The following is a 21,180-nucleotide window of genomic DNA, read 5'->3' as shown; positions in this document are numbered from 1 at the left end:
GGAACTAGCTTAACAGGCAAAAATGAAGTTCTTAACATGGACGACAATGCTATTCTTTGCTTTGACCTCTGCAAGAAGAGTATTTGAGTTAAAAGCTCTTATGGTTGTCAGCCTTATCTCATTTTTCATAAGGATAGGGTATCTTTGAGAACAAATTATTTATGCCTAATGTTGTTTTTAGGGTTTACACTGAGTCAGGCTATTCATCTGTCTTTTCTCCAGATGCAAAAAATATATGAGAGAAGATTTTGCACACTCTGGATCGTCATAGGCGACTCAGATGTTATCTTGACTGGACTAAAATGTGCACAACTTTGGATCAGCTGTTTATTTCCTGTGAGGATAAGAAGGGACAATGAGTCAAAACAGAATTTCTAAATGGATGTTGATTTTATTTTTTATCATAACTCATCAGTTCCTGGTCAGGGCAAATTCTGCTGGGGCTTTAGCTTCTTCTTTTGCTTTTTGGAAAGGAGTGGATTCCAGAAGTATTCTACCAGCACATTGTCCCATTCATAGGTTGCAGGTTAGATGCATAAAATGAGAAGAAGGTGCCTAAGCTTTTGTAGACTGGCCTGATGTATGGTGTCCCTTGATAGGATATGTCACATAAGTCATAGCAATACTATAAAAGTGATCTTTTCAAACATCTACCTACTGTTATGGTGAGTTCTGACACAACTCCACTTTTTTTTTAATGTATTGTTATCTGCATTATTTCCTGATTTTTTGAGAAGATACTTGCTGCTGATATAGGGTAAGCTGGAACTAATGGAAATAGATATATAGCTGAAGCATTTTGTCATGGTGTGGGTCAGTTTGAATGCACGGACATCTCCAAACACAGGATCTTACATAAATGGTGAATTCTTGTTAGTGTAGAAGAAATCAACTAAGAAGCCATAATTAGATTTGCTTTCATAGACAGATATGTGTTCTTCAGTACTATCCCAAAAGGTTGTGTGTGGATCTCTTGTATACTTTTATCCCAGTGGTTGCTGACCATCAAGCCCCCCACCCTCCACCAGTAGGACATGACCCATTCATTCTTTTACTAGGGAATTTCACTCAGAATGAAGGTGAGAGCTTCCAGGAGGGAGCCATCATTCAGGCAGCCATGAAGGGTGTCTTATGCTTTTGCTGGCATGTGATAGTGACCGATTGTAATGGCCTAACCGTGCCCTGGAGAGTAGGAGTGACAACGGGATTCACATCACTGTGGAGGTCCACAGTGTCTTCCATGTGTGAATTTATTCTTTTGCATACCCCCTTTGAAGGCTGCCCACCATTTGGTGGCTTGATAAGCTTAACATCTCCCATCACTCCATGCATTTGTGTCAAAACCCCTCCTCTGAGGGATTATGGCAGCCTGCCCCCCCCCACACACACTCCATCAGGATGGGTAGGCCCATTGTTCCTTGCCATTTGCGTTAAATTATAAGCCACTAGTTGAAGTGGGTTCACCTGGCCATTAGTCTTGGTTTTATTCCTGTACACCACTGGAGCTGAAATGTGAGTGGAATTTTTACTGCTGCCTTGCTGAACCACATTCTCTGCAACAAAATAGTTTCCATTGATATTGCTACTAGTGCATATGTGACATTGCTGAAAAGTGTAGGCAAAAAAAAAGATTCCGAGTTGGATGCACTCTGAAATGTCAGTTAATTAGCGTTTTCAGGAAGAGATTAACAAAGGTGGTGGTTAAAAAAAAAAAAAAAACTAGGTAAAAGCTAAAATTCCAGGAACTGCTATGTCATTACACTGCCTGGATATCGGCAAAGAAGAAATCTGGGAAAGTAAGAGAACATTAACTAGACAGGAAGAAAACTGATGGGCAAGAACATTGCAGTTGAGGTTTCAGATGTGGTTCAGGGAGATGGCTTCCTGTAATTTAGAGGAAAAATCAAATACATTCAGAGGTATTTAAAATAATTGAGACACTGAAGGAATATATAAAGTCAAAAGACCAAAAGTTGGAAAGAGAAGAAGCTTTAAGGAGCTATCCAGATGAGTTGATAAAATTGCAGCTAATCAATCAGTGGCCAAATTTGAGGCATCTCAAAAAATAGAGTTAGAAGATGGAGTATGCAGAAAAGATGTGAGAATTTCTGCTGTACCAGAAAAACTGGTAAGAATAGTTTGCATTAATTTTATAAAAGTAAAAATAAGCAATGAAACTGATATTCCACAGCAGGATTTATTAACTGAAAAGGTGCACTGTGGGTATACACCAAACCTTGCCTTGAGAAGGTAACCAAGATATATCAGTAAAGATGTAGTCACAGCATTGGAAAGAGCTGCTGCTGACAAAATTGTGGCAGAAAAGAAACATATTAAATTGGGAACACCAGAGTGTTTGTGGAAAACCATTATTCACAGGTTACTAGGTAGAAAATGAGTGACTTTTCCCTGCAGTCAAGAAATGCAGATAGGGAGGTGTGAGATTCAAGTTGCTATATCTAGCTGTCTTTAGGATATTTTTTTCCTGGAGGATCAAACACACTTTTGTGGATGCAGAGCAGTCTAAGTAAGAAAAAACGTTATCCATTAAAGAATGAGCTAGCAAGTCAAAGGAGATCCCGATTCTCATTCTTCTGAGAATAACAAACCCTTTAGAAAGAACTTGCTAGTGAAATCTTTTCTGTTCCAAACTAAAACGAGCAGCACAAAAAAGCCCAGGAGCTGACTAGAAATTCAGGACTGCCTTTCACTTGAGTCAATGTCTAGTTTTGGATGGGCAAGAGGATGAAGAAAAAAACAGTAATGTAAAAGTAGGAAATAGAAAATTTGTATATTATTTCCATAAGATGCAGTTCAACATGAATACTATGGATTATGCAGAAAATGCTTGACATTTGTTAACTGTTAAATTGGTAAGAGGCCTATAAAGCCCAATTCCTACTTTGTCATTAATGTTTACTAAGGCAATGAAGGGAATGGTATACAGAAGTATTTTAAATGTTAGGTGGCATCGTCTCATTAGTACTTACTGTTTGTTCTAGTGATATTGTAGCAAGAAAGTACTTCTCTTGACTGTACTGTATCCAGAGTTTTATCCTGTAACAAGATAAAAGTAGGACATAAGCAATATAATGTGACCTTGGACTGCTGAGGGGGATATGAAAATGTACTGATCGTATTATGCATGTATTAAAATAAAATTTCTCATTTTATATAGTTACAAGTATAGACTTATGTTCTTAATTTATGCTGAAAAGGTGGATTTTTTTTCTTTAAGTAAACTAGTTAAAAAAAGGGAAAAATCTAAAAACTGTACTTTTCAAGCAGATCCAAAGAGCAAAGAGCGGTTTCTTGATTATGTAAAGCTATTGGCTGTTTTTTTTTCCATGAGTGAATGCCCTCAGTTGGAGACTATAACTCTATAGGTGCAATTAAATGGGAAATGAAAAGAATGTGCTCTGAGGCATTAGTATAAGAAGATCATGTTTGGTATTTAAAGGGGAGATAGCAAGCAGTTCTCTGAAAATTCAACACTGAAAGAAGTGAATAATTTTGCAGGTAGTTGCATCTTTAGCAGCCTTGATACTTCATTATTAAATATAATACTGCACAGTTTTAACATATTAATTTGAGGGTCGCCTGTGCACATTTTCTTAAGGCGAAAAATCGGGTAATTGGAGCATACAAAGCTATTTTACATCTGGGAGGGAATTAGAAGAAAAAGACAAATAGTACAAATAGTAGCTGAGTGATAGGGAACACACACTAGCATGTACATCCAGCATGATTAAACCTAACTTAAGAATAGGTAAACCCTGTGGGGGTGTAGCTGTCAGTTTGGAGCAACTGCCTCTAAATGAAGGGCTAATTCCCCTTTTTGAAAAGTGTAGAGTTTTGCATGTTTTTTTGCAAGTTAAAAATGGTCGGGTTAAAATGTATTTATTTTTTCTGTTTCTTGAGTGTGTACTGATATGAAAATTCTGGGAAAATGTAACATGGATTCAGAGGTGAGAAGCAGCAACACCAAACAAGATCATCCTTCCAAACATTAGAATGTTAATGTAAGTTTCAGGTTGGAAACCTGAATTCAAAAGAACTGTCTTTGCCTTACAGAATGTGTGAAAGTAATAGCTCTCTATAAAAATGACTGCCTTAGTAATATTGCCATGGAGTTTAAATGGCAGTACAGCTATAGACATAGAGAGAATACCCAATTCTATTAATGCCCATTTGTATAAACATGGATAACATGCAAGGTGCAAATAATGTTATAAGATAGACATTTGGATAGAAATGAGTGTGTGAATTTGGCAAAGAAAGGATTTATGAATGGATAGTTGGCAGAGTATTGGGGACAAAGTAAAGGGGTAGATACTACTGATTTCAAGAAGGGCTCTATTGGTAATAGAAGAGAAAAATAAAGACAGTAATGGTAGCTTTGTGGGACTAAGGAGTCATTGGCAGGCATTGGCAGTAGGTGAGGATTACATTGTTATGTATTTATATTCTACCTAAAACTAATCTTATGGAGTTTAAAAGAATGTTAAGAGAGAGAATTGGCTTTCAGCTGGGAATATTTATGGGTGAGGATTGGAACATAATTTGTAATGGTGAAGATCTATCAAGGGAGGCTAGACCGGAAAATATAACAAAATAAGGTGAATTTCTGATGTATCAGAATATTTGGAATGGAATATGTGAATTTACTAGCAGGAGCTTGGACGCAATTTATATATCCTCCAGACGGCAATATTTGCCTTGACTGGGTAGAAGTTATATTTCACAGAAACATGGGTATTAAGTTGAAAGCTTTGAAACATGTCCAGTGATTATTTCTGATCATGCACAAATAAAGACTAAGATGAAGATGCAGGGTAAGAATTTGTGTGTTAAAAAGAGAATAATTTAAGGAATGGGTAGTAGAAATGGTTCTAGTTATTTGACAATAGAAATGTCTTCAGAAGGGATAGCTAAGGAGTAGAATGAAACGAAAGTTTAAAAATATGGTAAAAATAAGACACAAAGAAATGGGAAGGAAGTAACAGGAATTATTTAGTGGGGCATCAAAGGCTCAAGTATTGCAGAATAAAGAGTCTCAGAACAAGATGATGATGATTTACCAAGTAAAAAAGGTGAAATAAGGGAGTATTTGGATAGTATGCTTGAGTTTAGAAAAGTTACTATTAAGCAAGTATTTTTTGATAACTCCAGAGCACAGAAACGTTTGGCACAATGACTTGGGCAACAGTTTGTAGAAAGGGATGTTGCTAAATGTAGGGAGCCTTTGACGAGAAAATTAACCAGAGTATCTATGGCTGTATTTAGAGCAACATTGGCAGTAATACAAATGCTAATTCACTGTGGTTATTAAGGGCTGATAGCATATTTTACTAATAATGTTCTCCAAGCTTAAGCACATTCCTGGCCACATGAGATGAACTGTGTGTGTGGCTAGTTCATCTCGTGTCATAGGTTTCAACTGCACCTAAGTAGAACTTTGCTTGATTAGGTTTTGCTTCAGCAGGTACCTCGTTTAAAAAAAACAAAAAACTAACACTTCCCTACCAGAGATTGATAAGTGTATAGGCAAAGAGAAAGGGATAGGGGAATGCTAAGTGAACAACCATTTCTGGTTTAGTTTCAAGCTGTTTAGAACAGAGGCTCCTGTTACAAGAGATAATTAATGAGGCTTATAAAATATTACATGGTAACTATACAAATCAATCAGAAGAGGATAAAAGGGGTTGAGAAGAGAGAGAGGAAAGGCAGTTTACAAGGGAAAAGTAGGATATATGTATGTCTCCCAAATTTGGAGTAAAATTTAGGTGTTTTGCATGGAAATGTTTGCACAGGTACTTTATACCACAGACAGACTTCAGGAAATTTTCTTCAGCAAATGCTGGAGGTTTGATGGGAAAGATAAAGGTAATTGGCAAAGTTTTTTTAGCAATGTAGTGAGTTGGCAGATTTAAAAGAATTCCCAACAGAGTTCTTTGTCAGAAATGTTCGGGGAGCATAAGATTTACTAAGGAAATGATAATTTTGAGCTGGGATATGATCTGAGTTACTTAAGCATAGTAAGGCTTGACTAATTTTAATGCTATTGTAAAAAAAAAAAAAAAAAGTTACTAGAAAGAGAAATCAAAATCTAAATCAACCATATCTGAAGTATTGAATATTGTAAAAGAGATAAAAGAACTGGAAATGGATGTTTAGAATAGGGAAGGAGCAAATTACGTGAAAATGAAGTTTGTGGTAGTAATACATATGAAAGGAGGAACTTGAGCAGATTATGTAGGAGTGAATGAAAATTAAAAAGAAATCATATGTATGCGGCGTGAAAATAATGGGATTGTGGTTATGTTTTTTATTGCTGTATTTGTCCGTGTCAGTTTTTTAAAAAAAATGTCATCTTTAAAAAAAGTAGACAAACTAGAAACTGCTGCACATCTCTGGAAAGTAGTTCACTTTATATTATGTGAACGAATTTGTTGCCTAGGTTTACTAATCACTTTTGGAGCTTAGAGCAGTAGCCTTTTATTTATTTAATTTACGAATTAACTGTTGCCTTTTTTTCATTCCTTTATTTATTTAGCTTTTTTATACAATGCTTATAAACACAAAGTTGTGTACCGTATGCGTTCTTTTAAATTGCCTGGTGCTATGAGACAAGATCCAACTCTAGGGATGCACTAATACATACCATGTGTATTCCTTGTCATATGGCTTAGTTATAATGCATTGTGACTTAACAGTATATCAGCTAGACATTATATTCCATTTGCTTTGATATACAAATCTGCATGTTAAAACCTGTAGATTGGAAGACATAAAATGGTGACTCTGGATTCGTGCTCATTTACTAGTGTTTTAATAGTTCAAGCCTTTCATCTTAAATTGCTATACAAGTCACAGCTTTCTGTTCAGAATGTTTAATTATGAAGTGCCATATTGCAGTGATGTCATGCAATGCTAATAGAGGCAAAGCTGCTCATTTAATGAGAAATTTGGCTTGGTTTGTAATATTTGTTCCCATTAGAATGCATCTGCTTTGTATAGTTTTTAGAAATTAGTTGGAAATTGATAAAGCACACATTTTAAAATTTGTTTTCCTTTGCAGTTAGTGGAGTCAAAGAAAAAAGTTGATGACGATGCCGGAACTATTGAGGGACTTGAAGAAACTAAAAAAAAGCTACAGAAGGACATGGAAGGACTGAGTCAACGATTAGAAGAGAAGGCCATGGCATATGACAAACTGGAGAAGACGAAAAACCGCCTGCAGCAAGAATTAGATGATCTTTTGGTGGATCTCGATCACCAACGACAGATAGTCTCAAATCTGGAGAAAAAACAGAAGAAATTTGATCAGGTAAGTTATTTTGATGTGAGATAGCTGCACAGTATTGCATTTGGTGTCATTGAGAAACCTCATGTAAGCAGTATGTTTGTGCTAATTGGCGTTCTGCAGAAGAGGAACATAAAAACTTTCTTGTTAGGGTCACCAATCTTGTGAGCATTTGATACGTTTTTACAAAAGACTTAAACTCCTGGAATGGCTTTAGACCACCTGTGTAGTTGCAGAACTGACTTAAGAAGTCTCTCTTTTGCTTTTTTGTTCTGTTGTACACAGTCTATTTCTGTAGCTCTGTTTTTATCCTCAGCCATATATTTACCATGGTCTTTGCTGCCAGCCCTCTCTCAACAAGGAAAATTAAAGAAAAGGTGAAGTAAAAGGGATAGAAACGTCAGTAGGGAACTGACAGTGTGTAGTAGAGCAGAGCTGGGAAAAGCAGGTGGTAATGGCAGTAAAAGGTGAAAACTCTTAGGTCATTCTTGAGAGATTGGACACATGCATTTTGAGGTTTTTAATATAAGTCCCTGTTGAGAATATACAGAGACAAATAAAAGGCTGCAGGAAATAGACTATGTTTTAACCAAGTATTCACATAAAATAGAGCACATGCAAACTGATGAAAAGGATATCAAAGGGAAAACATGGAGGAAGACCAACTAAAGTATGAAAAAAAATTGCACAGAAACCGACAAGTGGAGAATGTTGCACAGATGCTACTTGAGGTTTACAGCAATACCAGAACAAATTGAAGGGTAAGATTGTAAAGACCTTGAGAAAATGCATCAGCACATGGACTAGACTTTCAGTTGATACTGTAATAGAGAGAACACACAGAGTAAATATTCCCAATGTGTGTGACACACAAAGTGGCTAAAACCTATACTGATTAAACTGCAAAAGTATCAGCTAAATGAGGAAATTTACTAAGGAGGAGGAAGGGAACAATCTTAAAGACTGGAGACAAGAGTTTACATGGATTGACTTTTCGTTACTGAAACTAACCAACAGAAATACCTTTCTTCATTCTGTAAGGCATTGCAGAGAAATGAAACTTCAATATAAATAAATGTATCCTGCATTTCTTAGTCTTTTGTTCATCTGGATTAAAAACGGAAACAGACCCCTCAACATGCTCAAGATGAACTGGTAAAGAGAAGACAGTTGGAAGCAGAAGAAGGTGAGATGGACAAGCAACCAGTGAAGAGACGAGAGAAAAGTCAATGACTGACACTTCAAGAAATTTCCTGCAAAGCCCTTTTGTTTTCCAAAAGAAAATAATGGCTGTAACGAAGGAAACTTAACATTTTTCAAAAAAAAGTGGAAGACTTCAGAAAAAAATATTGCACTTAAACATTGAACGAGGACACTATTTAAAAAAGGATAGATATTTACATGGCAAAAGATGTGATGGTCTTAAAGTATGGATCACTGAAATCAGTAAGTACTAGACGGAAAATAACTATTTGATTAATATAAAAGTAATTTAAGTATTGTTTCAAAATTTTACTTAAATGAATTTATTTTACTTCCAGTATGGTGCCTTAGTGATCAATAGCCCATCTCCGCATCAGTGGTGCGAAGTAAGTAATTTATCTTTAAAATGCAGTTTTAGCCCAGCAGTTTTTGATGGAACTGGACAGGATGCGAGACAGAAGAAAAAGCATAGCTCCATGTCAGTACAAAAGCAAAAGGCTCTAAGTCAAAGGGAAAGTGATTTTCTGAGTGCAAAACAAATACAGGGGTAGACCCGCCAGCCAGTATAAAAGGAGAGGTGGGAAAGGACTATCTGGTAACATCTAGAGGTTCTTGGAGAAATAAAGATGACAAACTCAACACTGGAGAAATTCACAAAGGAAATGTTGGCTAGCTCCAAAGAAGTAGATTCAGTTGTCCGCAACAAGCTGATGCAATCCAAAGTAATATACAAAAGACAAAAGTAGCTGTGCTTAAGGACTGAGGTGGAAGAGGCCAGACTGGATATGCTAAAATAGTTATTGTATGATGAAAAGAATAGATCAAGAAGGGAAAACCTGCAATTAAGTAGAGCCCCAGGAGGTGTGGAAGAGAAGAACTATTGTTTTATTTGTCAGTTATCGGACTGACATACTGGTGGACAACATTAAAATTGAGAGTGCATAGAATAGTGTAGTGCCTAGGCAGCTGGGGAACCCCAGGGAAATATATGTCTGGTTTGAATCCTGCAAACAAAAAGAAACCTTTTTGGCTTTTCTGTGGAAAGCAGGCGCAAGCTGGATATGTGGGCCAGCAACATAGATCAGGACATTTCCACTGAAACTAGAGGGAAGCAAGCAGCCTTCCTTCTAGTGATCAAGCTAGCAAAGCACAAGGGCATAAAAGTGAAGCTCAAATACTCTGCAAATATGTAGGCTCTTCTGAGCAGAACAGAAATAAGAGATGATCCTAAGGAGGTGCTCGACTGTCTAGAGGGTAAAGGGTTGAATACAGCAGTGCTGGATGGTCTGGCACAGGAGTTCCTGCAGGGAAAGATGACCAGTCTGACACAAAGAGATATGAAAATTAAGAGCACACACCCAAGAAGACTGTTTCCATATTTGAAAAATGTTGTGCCCTGAAAGATAAAGCAGCAGTCACCCAGCAATGGAGGAGCAAGGCATGTACCACATAACTACTGAGAGAATCCCAGAAAGCACCCCATAAGTACTTACTCGTGTTCCTGGAAAGCTGGAAAGAAAATATAGACACTGTATGAAGGGAATAGAAAACTTAATTCAGTAAAAGGTGATGTTAAGTTGTCTATCTCGCCTTCGTTCTTGCTGGTTGGGATCGGAGCAGATCCTCGGCTCTGACTCCGGCCATCTTCTATAGCTCGACAGCCGTTTACTGGTTCGAGGCTACCCCTTATCCCATGATGCCTAGCGATAGCTACCCAGATCTCGTTTGCCGCTTCAGCTGCGAGCTGTCGTTTTTCTGGCTCAGGCTCGTATAAAGTTTTTTTGTATAACTTTCTTACTATAGAATTCTATATTTCAGTGTTTTATTGTTAACGATTAGTCTTGTTTTTTGTAATAGCTAGTGTTTAGTTGTAGTATTCCTGCTTTACCTTGTAGAACTCGTTTAACTTAGAGAGTTCTCCCCCACCCCTCCCTCCCATCCTCTTCTTGTCGTTAGTCGTTTAAGTTAGAGGCTTTCCTTCTACCTTTCTTTATAGGCTAGCCGTTTAAGTTAGAGGCTTTCCTAATTAAAGTTTTTTTTTTTTTTTTTTTATCTATAGTCTTGTAGTATAGTGTGTTTTTTTTGTGTAGACTGTATTTTGCTTCGGTAGCTGTTGTATTTGTTTCCCTCCTTCAGGATGTCGAAGGAATCCAAAGTGTCTGGATTCAAGAAGTGTGACTCATGCTGTCAGAAAATGTCTCTGACAGATGGGCACACTTCTTGCATCTATTGTTTAGGCACTGTGCAACTGCAGGACTCTTGTTCTATCTGCCATGCCTTTAGTCCAAGAGTCCTGCAGGAGCGAATAAGCTTATTCTTAGGGGTCTTTTAAAACCCCAGGATTCACCAGCCAAGAGCTCTCAGCCTGTGAAATCCTCTAAATCTACCAAGCCATTGGCTCCAAGTTTGGAGCTGTCCTCTGTTCATACTCTGCCATCTACTTCAGTTCCGGCTGGTACCGATATGACTATCTCCCCGCCGGCTCCATCAGAAACTTCGGCGCCTTCGCGGAGCCACAAGAGACTGAGGTCCCCTTCATTGGAATTGGTACATTCGGCTCCTCGGTCTCCTTTGCTTCAGAGCGAGCTCAGTCACCGATCCTCTCACTCCTCTCAAGCCTCTAGGTTGTCCGATCACGATGTGGAGAGAGTGGTCAGTAGGTTGCTAAAGTCGCAGGCACTTACCAAGATGATGTCCAGCCCTCCTCAACAGGTGTCTGCTCTGTCCACCTCTATTGATGTTCCTCCTCTGACTCCAATGAGTTTGAAGCCAGAGTTCGTTGGGGTTTGAGTAGTGGAACCGTCGGCTCCAATAACTCTATCTCCTTCGGTTCCGACGTCTGCTCCGATCCCTTTGGTGGTGCCTCCTGTCGAGAGATCTGGGCGCCGGGCTTCCCTTGTCGGCTCCGAGGGGGCGAGTGGCATCGGAACCTTGTCTGACCCCGTTCTCCCTCTTGGAGCTTCGGCGCAGGTGAGCTCGGCTCCTACATTGGCCTCGGAGCCGTCTCCCTCGGTGCGGAGAAGGATTCTGATTTCTTCAGAACCAGAGCTTTCTCTGCATCGTGGCAGGGATGCCTTCAATGTCATTTGGAGTGTGCTGGCCACTGAGTCAGCTCCACTATCTGCCCCACCGGCTCCGTCCCCTGTAGTGCCTGTGCCAATCTCTGCTCCTCCTCCAGACCCCAGGCGTAGTGAACCGGCACTCCAGGGCACCCCATTGGGTGTTTCCTGTTCTTCCGAGGCCTCCCCTGATCATTGAGAGGAGCCCCCTCTTAAGAAGAAGTGCAAGAGGAAGCACATTGACTCCCCTGAGTCTGTCACTTCTGATACAGACTTAGATGATTCGGAAGGGTCCCCAAGATCCCCCTCTGAAGATGTTTCCTTCTTGGATATCCTAGAAATGCTTAAGCAGATGGGGAACTGGAACCCCCTAGCCCCTACCGAGGATGAGTCTGTATTTCTGGATGTGTTTGGTTTCCGACCTTCCACCTCTTGGGTTTCTTCGCCTTTCGATCCACTTATGGCAGTGGTGGCTCGAAAGGCTTGGTCAGCTCCGAATACAGTGGGGCCAACTTCGTGGAGACCTGGCAAATTCATCACAGCACCCCAAGATGAGCAGTTCCTTACCAAAGGTGTTCCTGTTGATGCCATGGTGGTAGCAGCAGCCACCAAAAAAGAGTTAGCGGAGACCTCTTCATCTGTCCATCCTCCTAACAAGGAGTCTAGGACCATGGACAGATACGGGAAGTGAATGTCCACTTCAGCGACCTTTTCTATGAGGTTACTGAACTACTTATGTCATTTTACCCGGCTTCAGAGGGATCTCCTTAAAGAGCTTGGAGATGCCCTTCAAGATCAATCAGTTGAGGGGGCTCAAGCTAAAGTAGCTTCCCAGCTGGCGACACTTAATTCCGTAGTTAACCCCTCCATGAGGCTCATTTCCTATGCCGCCGATGGTGTGAGTAGAGCCGCAGGTACGGGTGTGGCCCTTAGGAGACATGCATGGATTGCGGCTGTGTAATCTTGCGGAACCCTTTCGAGCGTCATTCACCAACATCCCCTTTTATGGTTCCTTTCTTTTTGGACCACAGGTGAAAGACACTTTGACTAGGTGTGAGCAAGAAGGCAAGACTCTCTCTGCCGTGGGAGTCCGTTTTTCCACTCCTTCTAGACCATACCCCAAAGGTCAGAAGAGTGGCAAAATGTGGTTCCGAAAATCCCAGGGAGCCTTGCCTGACACGCGTAGTGATTTTTCCTCCAGGGGCAGAGGGGGAAATAATAACAGATGCCGCCCTCGTGGCAGAGGGGGCCCGCAGAACTAGGGCAACAGAGAATCCTTCTCTGATGAGCCCTTTCAGCATCCCTGAAGGGTTGACCGGCTGCTCACCTCTGGAGGCAGTCGGGGGAAGACTTTCACTGTACCCAAAGGCATGGCAAAATTTAACGCAAGACAGATGAGTATGGTCCATTATATCTGGAGGTTACAAAATTCCCTTCTGTCGGCCCCCTCTTACCGTCAAGGAAATCCCTTCCAGACGTTACACCCAATCTGAAGGACCAAGCAGTAATAGAAGTTTCAAAACTGCTAGAAAAAAAAATAGTCATCCAGGAAGTCCCAGCAGACCAGCACGGATCCCGAACTTACTCAAGGTTATTTTTGGTACCAAAAAAGACAGGGGACTGGAGACCGATTCTGGATCTCAGCAGAGTAAACAGGTCTGTACAAAGAACAAAGTTTTGGATGGTCACGCTATAGTCCATTCTACCCTTTCTGGGTCAGGACATTTGGATGTGCTCGATAGATCTTCAGGACGCATACTACCATATCAAGATGGACAGGCGCTCCAGGAGATTTCTTCGCTTCTGGCTGGGAGCCAGTCATTACCAGTTCAGACCTCTGCCCTTTGGTCTCCCCACAGTCCTGCGGGTGTTCACCAAATGTATGGCAGTGGTCACTGCTCACCTGAGGTGTCGAGGATTCCAGGTGTTTCCATATCTAGATGACTGGCTCCTCACTGCTACTACCAGGCATCAACAACTTCAAGCCAGGGACTACACAATCACAATCTGCTCCCAGTTAGGCATTACAATAAACTTCGAAAAATCTGCCTTGTTGCCCTGTCAATCTATCACCTACATAGGTGCAGACTTGGACACAAGGAACATGTCCGCAAGGCTACTGCCAGAAAGGGTGTCTACAGTTAGTCATCAAGTACAAATTCTGATGCAGAGCAGAAGAATCCAAGTCAGGTTCGTCCTTCAAACTCTGGGTTCCATGGCAGCAGCCATTCTTCTAATCCCACTGGCCCGTTTTCACATGAGGATCCTTCAGTGGCTTCTGCTTCTGTTCACGCAGTGGTCTTTCCAACAGCTGCCCATGTCTCACACGATCATGATTACAGAAGCATGCAAAAGGCACTTTTCCTGGTGGATGGTCTCCCCACAAGTGACTCAGGGCAGACCCTTCATTCAGCCCCCTTCGGTAGCCACAGTGACCACAGATGCCACCCTGATAGGGGGGGGGGCATTATCAGGGCAGGACAGTCCAAGGCACTTGGCAGCCTCATGAGTACCATCTGCACATAAACGTCCTAGAAATGAGAGCTGTGCTCCTATATTTGCAAGCCCTTCAGGACTCTCTTCCTTCTGGGACCATTGCAATTCAAACAGACAACATGTCAGTGGTGTGTTACATCAACAAGCAGGGCGGAACCAGGTCCTACCCCCTGTGACGAGAAGCACTCAGACTATGGCAGTGGGCAATTTCCTCCCAATGTTTTCTGATTGCGACGCACATCCATGGGAGGTCCATCGTCATAGCGGACAGGCTCAGCAGAGCTATCCTCATGCCTCACGAGTGGTCTCTGAATCAGGAAGTTGTGGATCTTATCTTCCACAAATGGGGACAGCCTTGCTGCGATATTTTTGCCACCCCCTTCAACAGTAAATGTAGCAACGACTTCTCTCTTCTTCCACTTTCAGGTCACTCACCCAGAGATGCTCTAGTCCACGATTGGCCTCAGGGACTTCTTTATGCCTTTCCTCCATTTCCCCTGATTCCAATACTCATACAGAAAGCAATATCGTTGGGTTGCAAAATGATCCTCATTGCCCCCTACTGGCCTCGACAGATATGGTTCCCGTTCCTGCACCATTACCTTCTTGATCAGCCCTGGACTCTGGATCCGATTCCAGACCTACTGATTCATCAGTCAGGCGGGTTGCATCAATCCCTCCAAACCCTCCAGCTCACAGCTTGGTTGCTCCACTTCCAACCTTAGCCAGGCTTCCTAGCATTTCCCCGGCTGTACGTGAGATTGTCTCCTCTCACAAATCCACAACCAGAAAAACCTATGCTAGTAAATGGAAATATTTTTCTTGTTGGGCAGAGGCTAGGAACATAGATCCCTTTTCAGCCCCAGTCTATGAAATTCTAGAATTCCTAGCACAACTTTTTAATTCTGGGTCCACTTCTGCTACAATCAGGGTTCAATTAGCGGCCATTTCTAACTTTCATGTCGATCTGTCAAATTCAAACATTGTCTCATAAGCTCTGTAAAGCCTTTTTGAGAGGGACCACTCCCCTTAGGCCTCCAGTGAGGGATCCCCCTCCTCCTTGGGACCTTAATCTGGTATTAACTTAACTATGCCCCCTTTTGAACCAGCAGCATCCTGCCCTATTAAGTTTCTATCTTGGAAGACACTCTTTCTGGTAGCTATTACTTCAGCCAGATGCGTCTCTGAACTTCAGGCACTATGTGTTCGTCCCCCATACTTGGTTTTTCATAAGGACAGGGTTACTCTGAGGACTAATCCTTTGTTTCTTCTGAAAGTCTGCTCAGAAAATAATTTAAACCAGTCTATAGACCTTCCTGTGTTTTTTCCCCAACCACACCAACAAGGCAGAGTACAAATTACACCAATTGGACGTTCATAGACAATTGTGTTTTTACCTGCACAGGACTAAGGAAATAAGGAAGTCGGACCAACTATTCCTTTCCTATGCTCTAGGCAAACAAGGTCTCCCAGTTTCCAAGGTGACCTTATCCAGGTGGTTGTCTCACACTATTACTTTCATTTATCAATTAAGGAACAAAGAGTTACATATCAAACCGAAAGGTCATTCTACTAGGGCCTTTGGCCACCTCTATAGCCTTCCAGTCTAGGTTGCCCATGGATTCGGTCTGTGCAGCTGCTATGTGGGCAAATCCTCATACCTTTATTTCTCATTACAAGCTAGATATGGTCTCCAGGAGCATAGCTGACTTTGGTTCCACTGTTCTGAAGAGTCTGTTCCAATGAGCCACCCAGGATTGTAGGTGCTAGGGACGCTGTCCCGACCAGCAAGAACGAAGGTGAGATAGACAACGTAACATAAAGAAGTTATGTACCTACCATAACATTCCATGTTAGTTGTCTTCATCTCGCCTTCTTTCTTGCGTCCCACCCTCCGTCCCCCTGTCCTATTGGACTGAGAGGAGTTCTGGTTTCACTGGCTGAGTGTTCTCTGCTTTGTTTCTTCTGACTTAGAGAGTATGTCAGGTATGCTCAACCTATTTGTATAGACAGGTTTATTCACTGGCTATGTCTGGGGTTAGTTATTTCAAACAAGATCTGGGTAGCTATTGCTAGGCATCATGGGATAAGGGGTAGCCTTGAGCCAGTAAACAGCTCCTAAGATATAAAAGATGGCCGAGTTGGAGCCGAGGATCGGCTCCGATCCCAACCAGCAAGAAAGAAGGCGAGATGAAGACAACTAACATGGAACGTTATGGTAGGTACATAACTTTTTTTTTCTCACTTGTGACAGGCAAACTTACAATTATAGAAAAGTAAAGAAACTTTAAACAAGTTCACATTTATAAATGATATACATTCAGTTTCTGCCATCTCTTAAACCTTATTCCTCTTCAAAACATTTTTCTGCATGTATTGTTCCCACAATTTCCATTTTTTGTGCAATTTGCTGTTATCCTTTTCTAATGATCCCATTTCAGTTTTTTATCTCTTGTTACAATAGTCAGTACTTAAGATATGGTTGGTTTAGATTTTGATTTGATTTTCTAGTAGTTGCTTTTTTGGCAGCCACCAGAATTAAACTTAATAAGGCCTTACTATATCTAAGCAATTCAGATCCTGTATCCCAGCTCAAAAAGCTAATCTAATTTCCTTGGTTACAATCACTTGCTCACCCAGTTTTCCTGACAGAGTACTCTGTAGGGAATTTTTAAAGTCTACCAACTCATTACACTTCCAAAACATATGCTCCCAGCTACCTTTTCCTTCCTCATCATACCTCCAACATTTGCCTTCTACCTGACCAAAAGATCTTTGGAGTGTGATTGGGGCAAGCAGGAGTAAAGGGCTCCATTTATAGACAAGGCATAACAGTAATAGCTGTTTATATGCTACAACAGGGCAGGGTATGGGGAAGCTGGTGGGATTATAGTGGACATTATGTACTTTTGTGAGAGTCCGTTTCATTATTGGTGACTGAACTCAAATACATATTCCAGAGAATGTATTGGGTAAGTGGAAGGTATGGAAGCCAGCTAAGGCAGCGAGACATGTAAGGACCACTTTGCAACACCTAGGCATGGTAGATGGGGGCGGGGGGGTCAAGCAGGGATAAAGGCCACTGTTTATGGCCAAGTCCTGACAGTAATAGGTCTTTATATGCTTCCCAGAGCAGGACATGGGGAAGCTGGGTGGATTATAGTGGATACTATGTACTTTTATGGTAGTCCATTTAATTATTGGCGACTGAAATCAAGTACATAAAGCAAAATATGTATTAGGTAAGCAGACGATATGGAGGCTAACAAAGGTTGAGAAGCACATAGGGGCCACTACATCACCTAGGAATGGTAGGTGTCTGGGAAGTAAGAAATAGATTGTAAAACAGGGATTTACATTTTATTTGAGTAGGCACAGCAGGTGTTCTTGTATAGTCTGCATGTCAACAGAGTAAGAGAAACTAGTCTAACAGATAGAGGTAAAACTGCTGCTCTTCTCTGACCACTCCCCCTGAAAAGTGGCTCTTAAGAGAATGACAGATCTCTTGAGGAAAAACACTGGAGGTTTCCATTATTTAGCTTAGAAAAAGAGGACTATAAAGAGTGGCTTTTAAGACTTATGCAAGACAAGCTGTCCCAGTATGAGACCGTAACAACAGAAGGATGGGAGAATTACATAAAAGTTGTAAGAGATGAGATGCCATGTATAGAACAACAGAATGATTTGCAGGAGAGATGGATGAAGCAACAGTAGTATTAAGGAGGTCAGGAATCTGCATTTAAAGGGAAGAATTACAGAGGACAGTTGTCTGAAGAAGTTGGCATTGCATCTAAAATATAGGAAGCGGAGGATAGAAGAATATCAATGAGTAGGGATTTAATACAAGGGATCTATTTCTCTAACACCCCAAAATGTGTTAAAGCTCTCACAATGAGACTAAGACAACAGAAGGATGATAGAGCAATACATCAGTTATGTGATCCTCTGTTAGGAAGGGAGGTAACCCAGACATTGGAAGTCTTGTAAGTACTAAGGAATTATTACACCGAGTTATATCAGTTGGAGCAAGTTCAAGGGGCAGATAGCGAAGTGATTATAACCATTCTAAGGCAGGCAAAATTAAAGAGGAAGCAACAGGATTAAGGGAAACTAGAGAGCAAAAAAAATGAGAGAAGTTTTAGAGAAGATGTCTAAAGGAAAGTCTCCGGGCACTGGTGGTTGGCCTGTTGAGATATGGAATGTGATGGACGTTGAAATAAGGATATGGCAGGAACTACTTTACCTTAGTTGTACAAACAAAGGTAATACCCAGTATATGTAGGACAGTGGTGATTTCACCAACCTGTAAAGGTTGGAAAGATCTAAAGCAACCTTCATCTTATTGTCCTTTTTAAGTCTTAAAACTATGATTATAAATTATTTGCAGCAGTAATGGCAGCAAGACTGATTAGGGTGCTATCCAGTGTAATCCAACCAGACAAAATCGTTTTGTAGTGGGTAGGTGTACATCTGACAATCTGATGAGGGCTGTCTTGATATTCCAGGAAGCTAGTCAGGGGAACAACCTAGTAGGCTTAATAGGACTGAGTGCTGAAAAAGCCTTTGATGGGATGGAATGGGGCTACTACTTCACTGTAACAGAACACATGTATTGCCTACTATAATGGCTGAAGCTGATTTGGGGATCTAGAGCTAGGGTTAAAGTAAAGGCGAACATGTCAAATGAAATTCCTGTTGCACAGGGAAAGAGACAAGGCTGCGCCCTGTCCCCTGCATTTAGAACCAGTAACAGGCTCAGATCTTTGCAAATTTGGGGGTTATATTAGGGGAAGCTGAAGTAGACGATCTCTGTATTTGCACATATCTTGATAACCATGACCTACCCAAATGCAAATATACCCATTCTCTGGGAAATATTAGCGGACATGAACAAGATATCATGTTACAAAGTTAATATACAAAAACTCAGGCCACATATATAATTTTGGAGGAGAGAGGATGTATAGAAATACAGTGTCCAGGAATTTGGAGAACAAATAAGAGGAGTACTGGGGAGTGCAGCTACCAAGAGTGAGAGAATTAGGATGACTGACATTAGCCAAAATAAAGGAGGAAGAGTATAGGAGCCTGCAAAACTGGAAGTGATTAAACCTGGAAGTAGGCAAAAATTGTACAGATATTACATTGACATACTATGTTCCATATATTGCACTATTTGCATGCTTCCTGGTGGCCAGTTAAGACTAAAGTAGTAGGAAAAATAAAGCAATGGATAAAAGTGCTCCTTTGGCAAGACAGAAGACCAAGGGTAGTATAAGAGAGAGAGAAAATGAAACTTCCAAAGGACTGGAGGGGGCTGGATATATCAAATAGTAAGTGCTGAGCAAGCAACACTGCTAACATATACTATGTTAGCTGTCAAAGTAGGGACTACCAAACAGGTAGGAAGATGTAATCCATGAAAATGACCCAGAAATTGGTACAGGTGACATCTTAAAGCAAAGTTGGAATTTCTGAAATTTTTAGTAATAAATCGCCAAAGAATTGGAAACAAGATTGCCTGCCTGCATGTGCAAGAAAAACAGAAAAAGTGACAGCAAACCTGTAGGGGTGGCACTGGATAAGGGATATCCTGGAGGTGAATTACTGTCGCCAACTAACAGAGCAAGTGGAAAATCTACCCTAGGACTGATTGCAATTACTGGGTATGTTTGGCAAATGGGGAACATGGCAGCATGTCTTCTGGGAGTGCAGAAAACTTTGGCAATTTAAGGTGGATATAGAAATATTGTTGAAGAAGGTGATTAGGTATGAGACCGAAATCTCAGGAGTTATTTTTTATGGGTGCAAGAGACACCCTATCCTTACTCGTTGATCAAAATGCTTGGTATGCATAATCTTGTTAGCGAAAAAGACCATTACCAGAAAAATGGAAAAGCCCAAATAGTCCCATAGTAGAAGAGGTGAGTTTCATAGTGGGAGCCCTTAGGGTTCAGGAGGAAAAAGGTATTGGTAGCAGTAGAGGCAGGCATAACAAAAAAAATAGGTTCAGTGGAAGAGGATAATGGGGATAAAAAGATGGAGATCAGAGGATGGAATGACAATGGCATTGGGATAAGGGAAGCGGTTTGAGTTAACTGAAGTTAAAGTTTATGGGTTAAAATAACATTGAATGAGTGAAGTCCCCCTTTCCCCCTCTGGATAACCAAGGGCAGTAGAGTGGTTTTCTCCACACACATGGCATGCCTAAAAAAATTTTTTTGATTGTTGAGCAGATTGGCTATTCATTTCTGACTGTTTAATTTCTGGTACTGGGCTGGGTCAATTATACAAGTTACTTAAAAGGAAGCAACAATATGTCTCCAGTAAAAACTATTTGTATAAGGACACACTCACCAGGATACAACTTAGTGCACCTTGCATAAGTGTTTTAAAAATGAAAGTTTATTTTTAACTGAATAGTGGGACCAATACTGTGTGTTGTCTGATAAGTCCCTGTTTTCAAATTGCAAACTTTTTATGTTGATTTTGCTTCTAATAAACCTACTATGACAGCGCAGAAAGGGGGAATATAAAAGTAGCTCCAGTAAAGTGTGTGCTATAACTGGGAATGCATGCAAAATTAAGTTAGTATGTTGACTGAGAGGAGATTAGATTGCAGGATTCACTAAAATGTTGCACTGGAAACACTGATTTGAGTGAAATTTGTTGAATGAACGTGGCTGGGATAATTTAAAATGCAACACATGCACACTGAGAGGTATTTTTGAACCACTGAGATCTGTAACTACCACTGAGAAAGCAATTTACTGCATTTCATTTTCTTGTCATGTTTGTCAAACACCCATGCCTCCATTACTCTTGGAAGGTAATTTGCCTTCTTTGGTAAGCTCAACTAATTAATTTGCAAGAGTGTGAAGTCAGTGCCTGGTTAGTAAAGCTTGACAATTTAAAAACAGCACATCTGAAATATTTACCCAGCTATTTAGCAACACAAGGATAGAGGGGCCACCTTTAGAAATAAAATAGTGCAGGTTTGTAATAAATCAATATTTTTTTTCAATAACCGGTGCTCTACACACCAGAGTTTGATGATAGAAGCATTGTAACAAGCTTTACTCAGCTGTTCAGATAGAGCATCAGCTCTATGGCTTT

At 40.7% G+C, this 21,180-nt stretch overlaps 1 protein-coding gene across 1 annotated transcript in view; it reads left to right on the top strand.

Annotated features, from left to right (window-relative positions):
* MYH10 (myosin heavy chain 10) overlaps positions 1-21,180 on the top strand; it is a 2,709,460-nt gene that overhangs the window by 2,218,892 nt on the left and 469,388 nt on the right. Inside the window, exon 31 of the mRNA XM_044086713.1 lies at positions 7,082-7,330. Within this exon, the coding sequence (XP_043942648.1) occupies positions 7,082-7,330 (249 nt within the window). The remainder of the gene's footprint in view (positions 1-7,081; positions 7,331-21,180) is intronic.

Source organism: Protopterus annectens, chromosome 10.part0 (assembly GCF_019279795.1).
Source record: "Protopterus annectens isolate FY-2018-M chromosome 10.part0, PAN1.0, whole genome shotgun sequence".
Classification (NCBI taxonomy): Eukaryota; Metazoa; Chordata; order Ceratodontiformes; family Protopteridae; genus Protopterus; species Protopterus annectens.
This window is presented reverse-complemented; position numbering and strand designations above follow the sequence as displayed.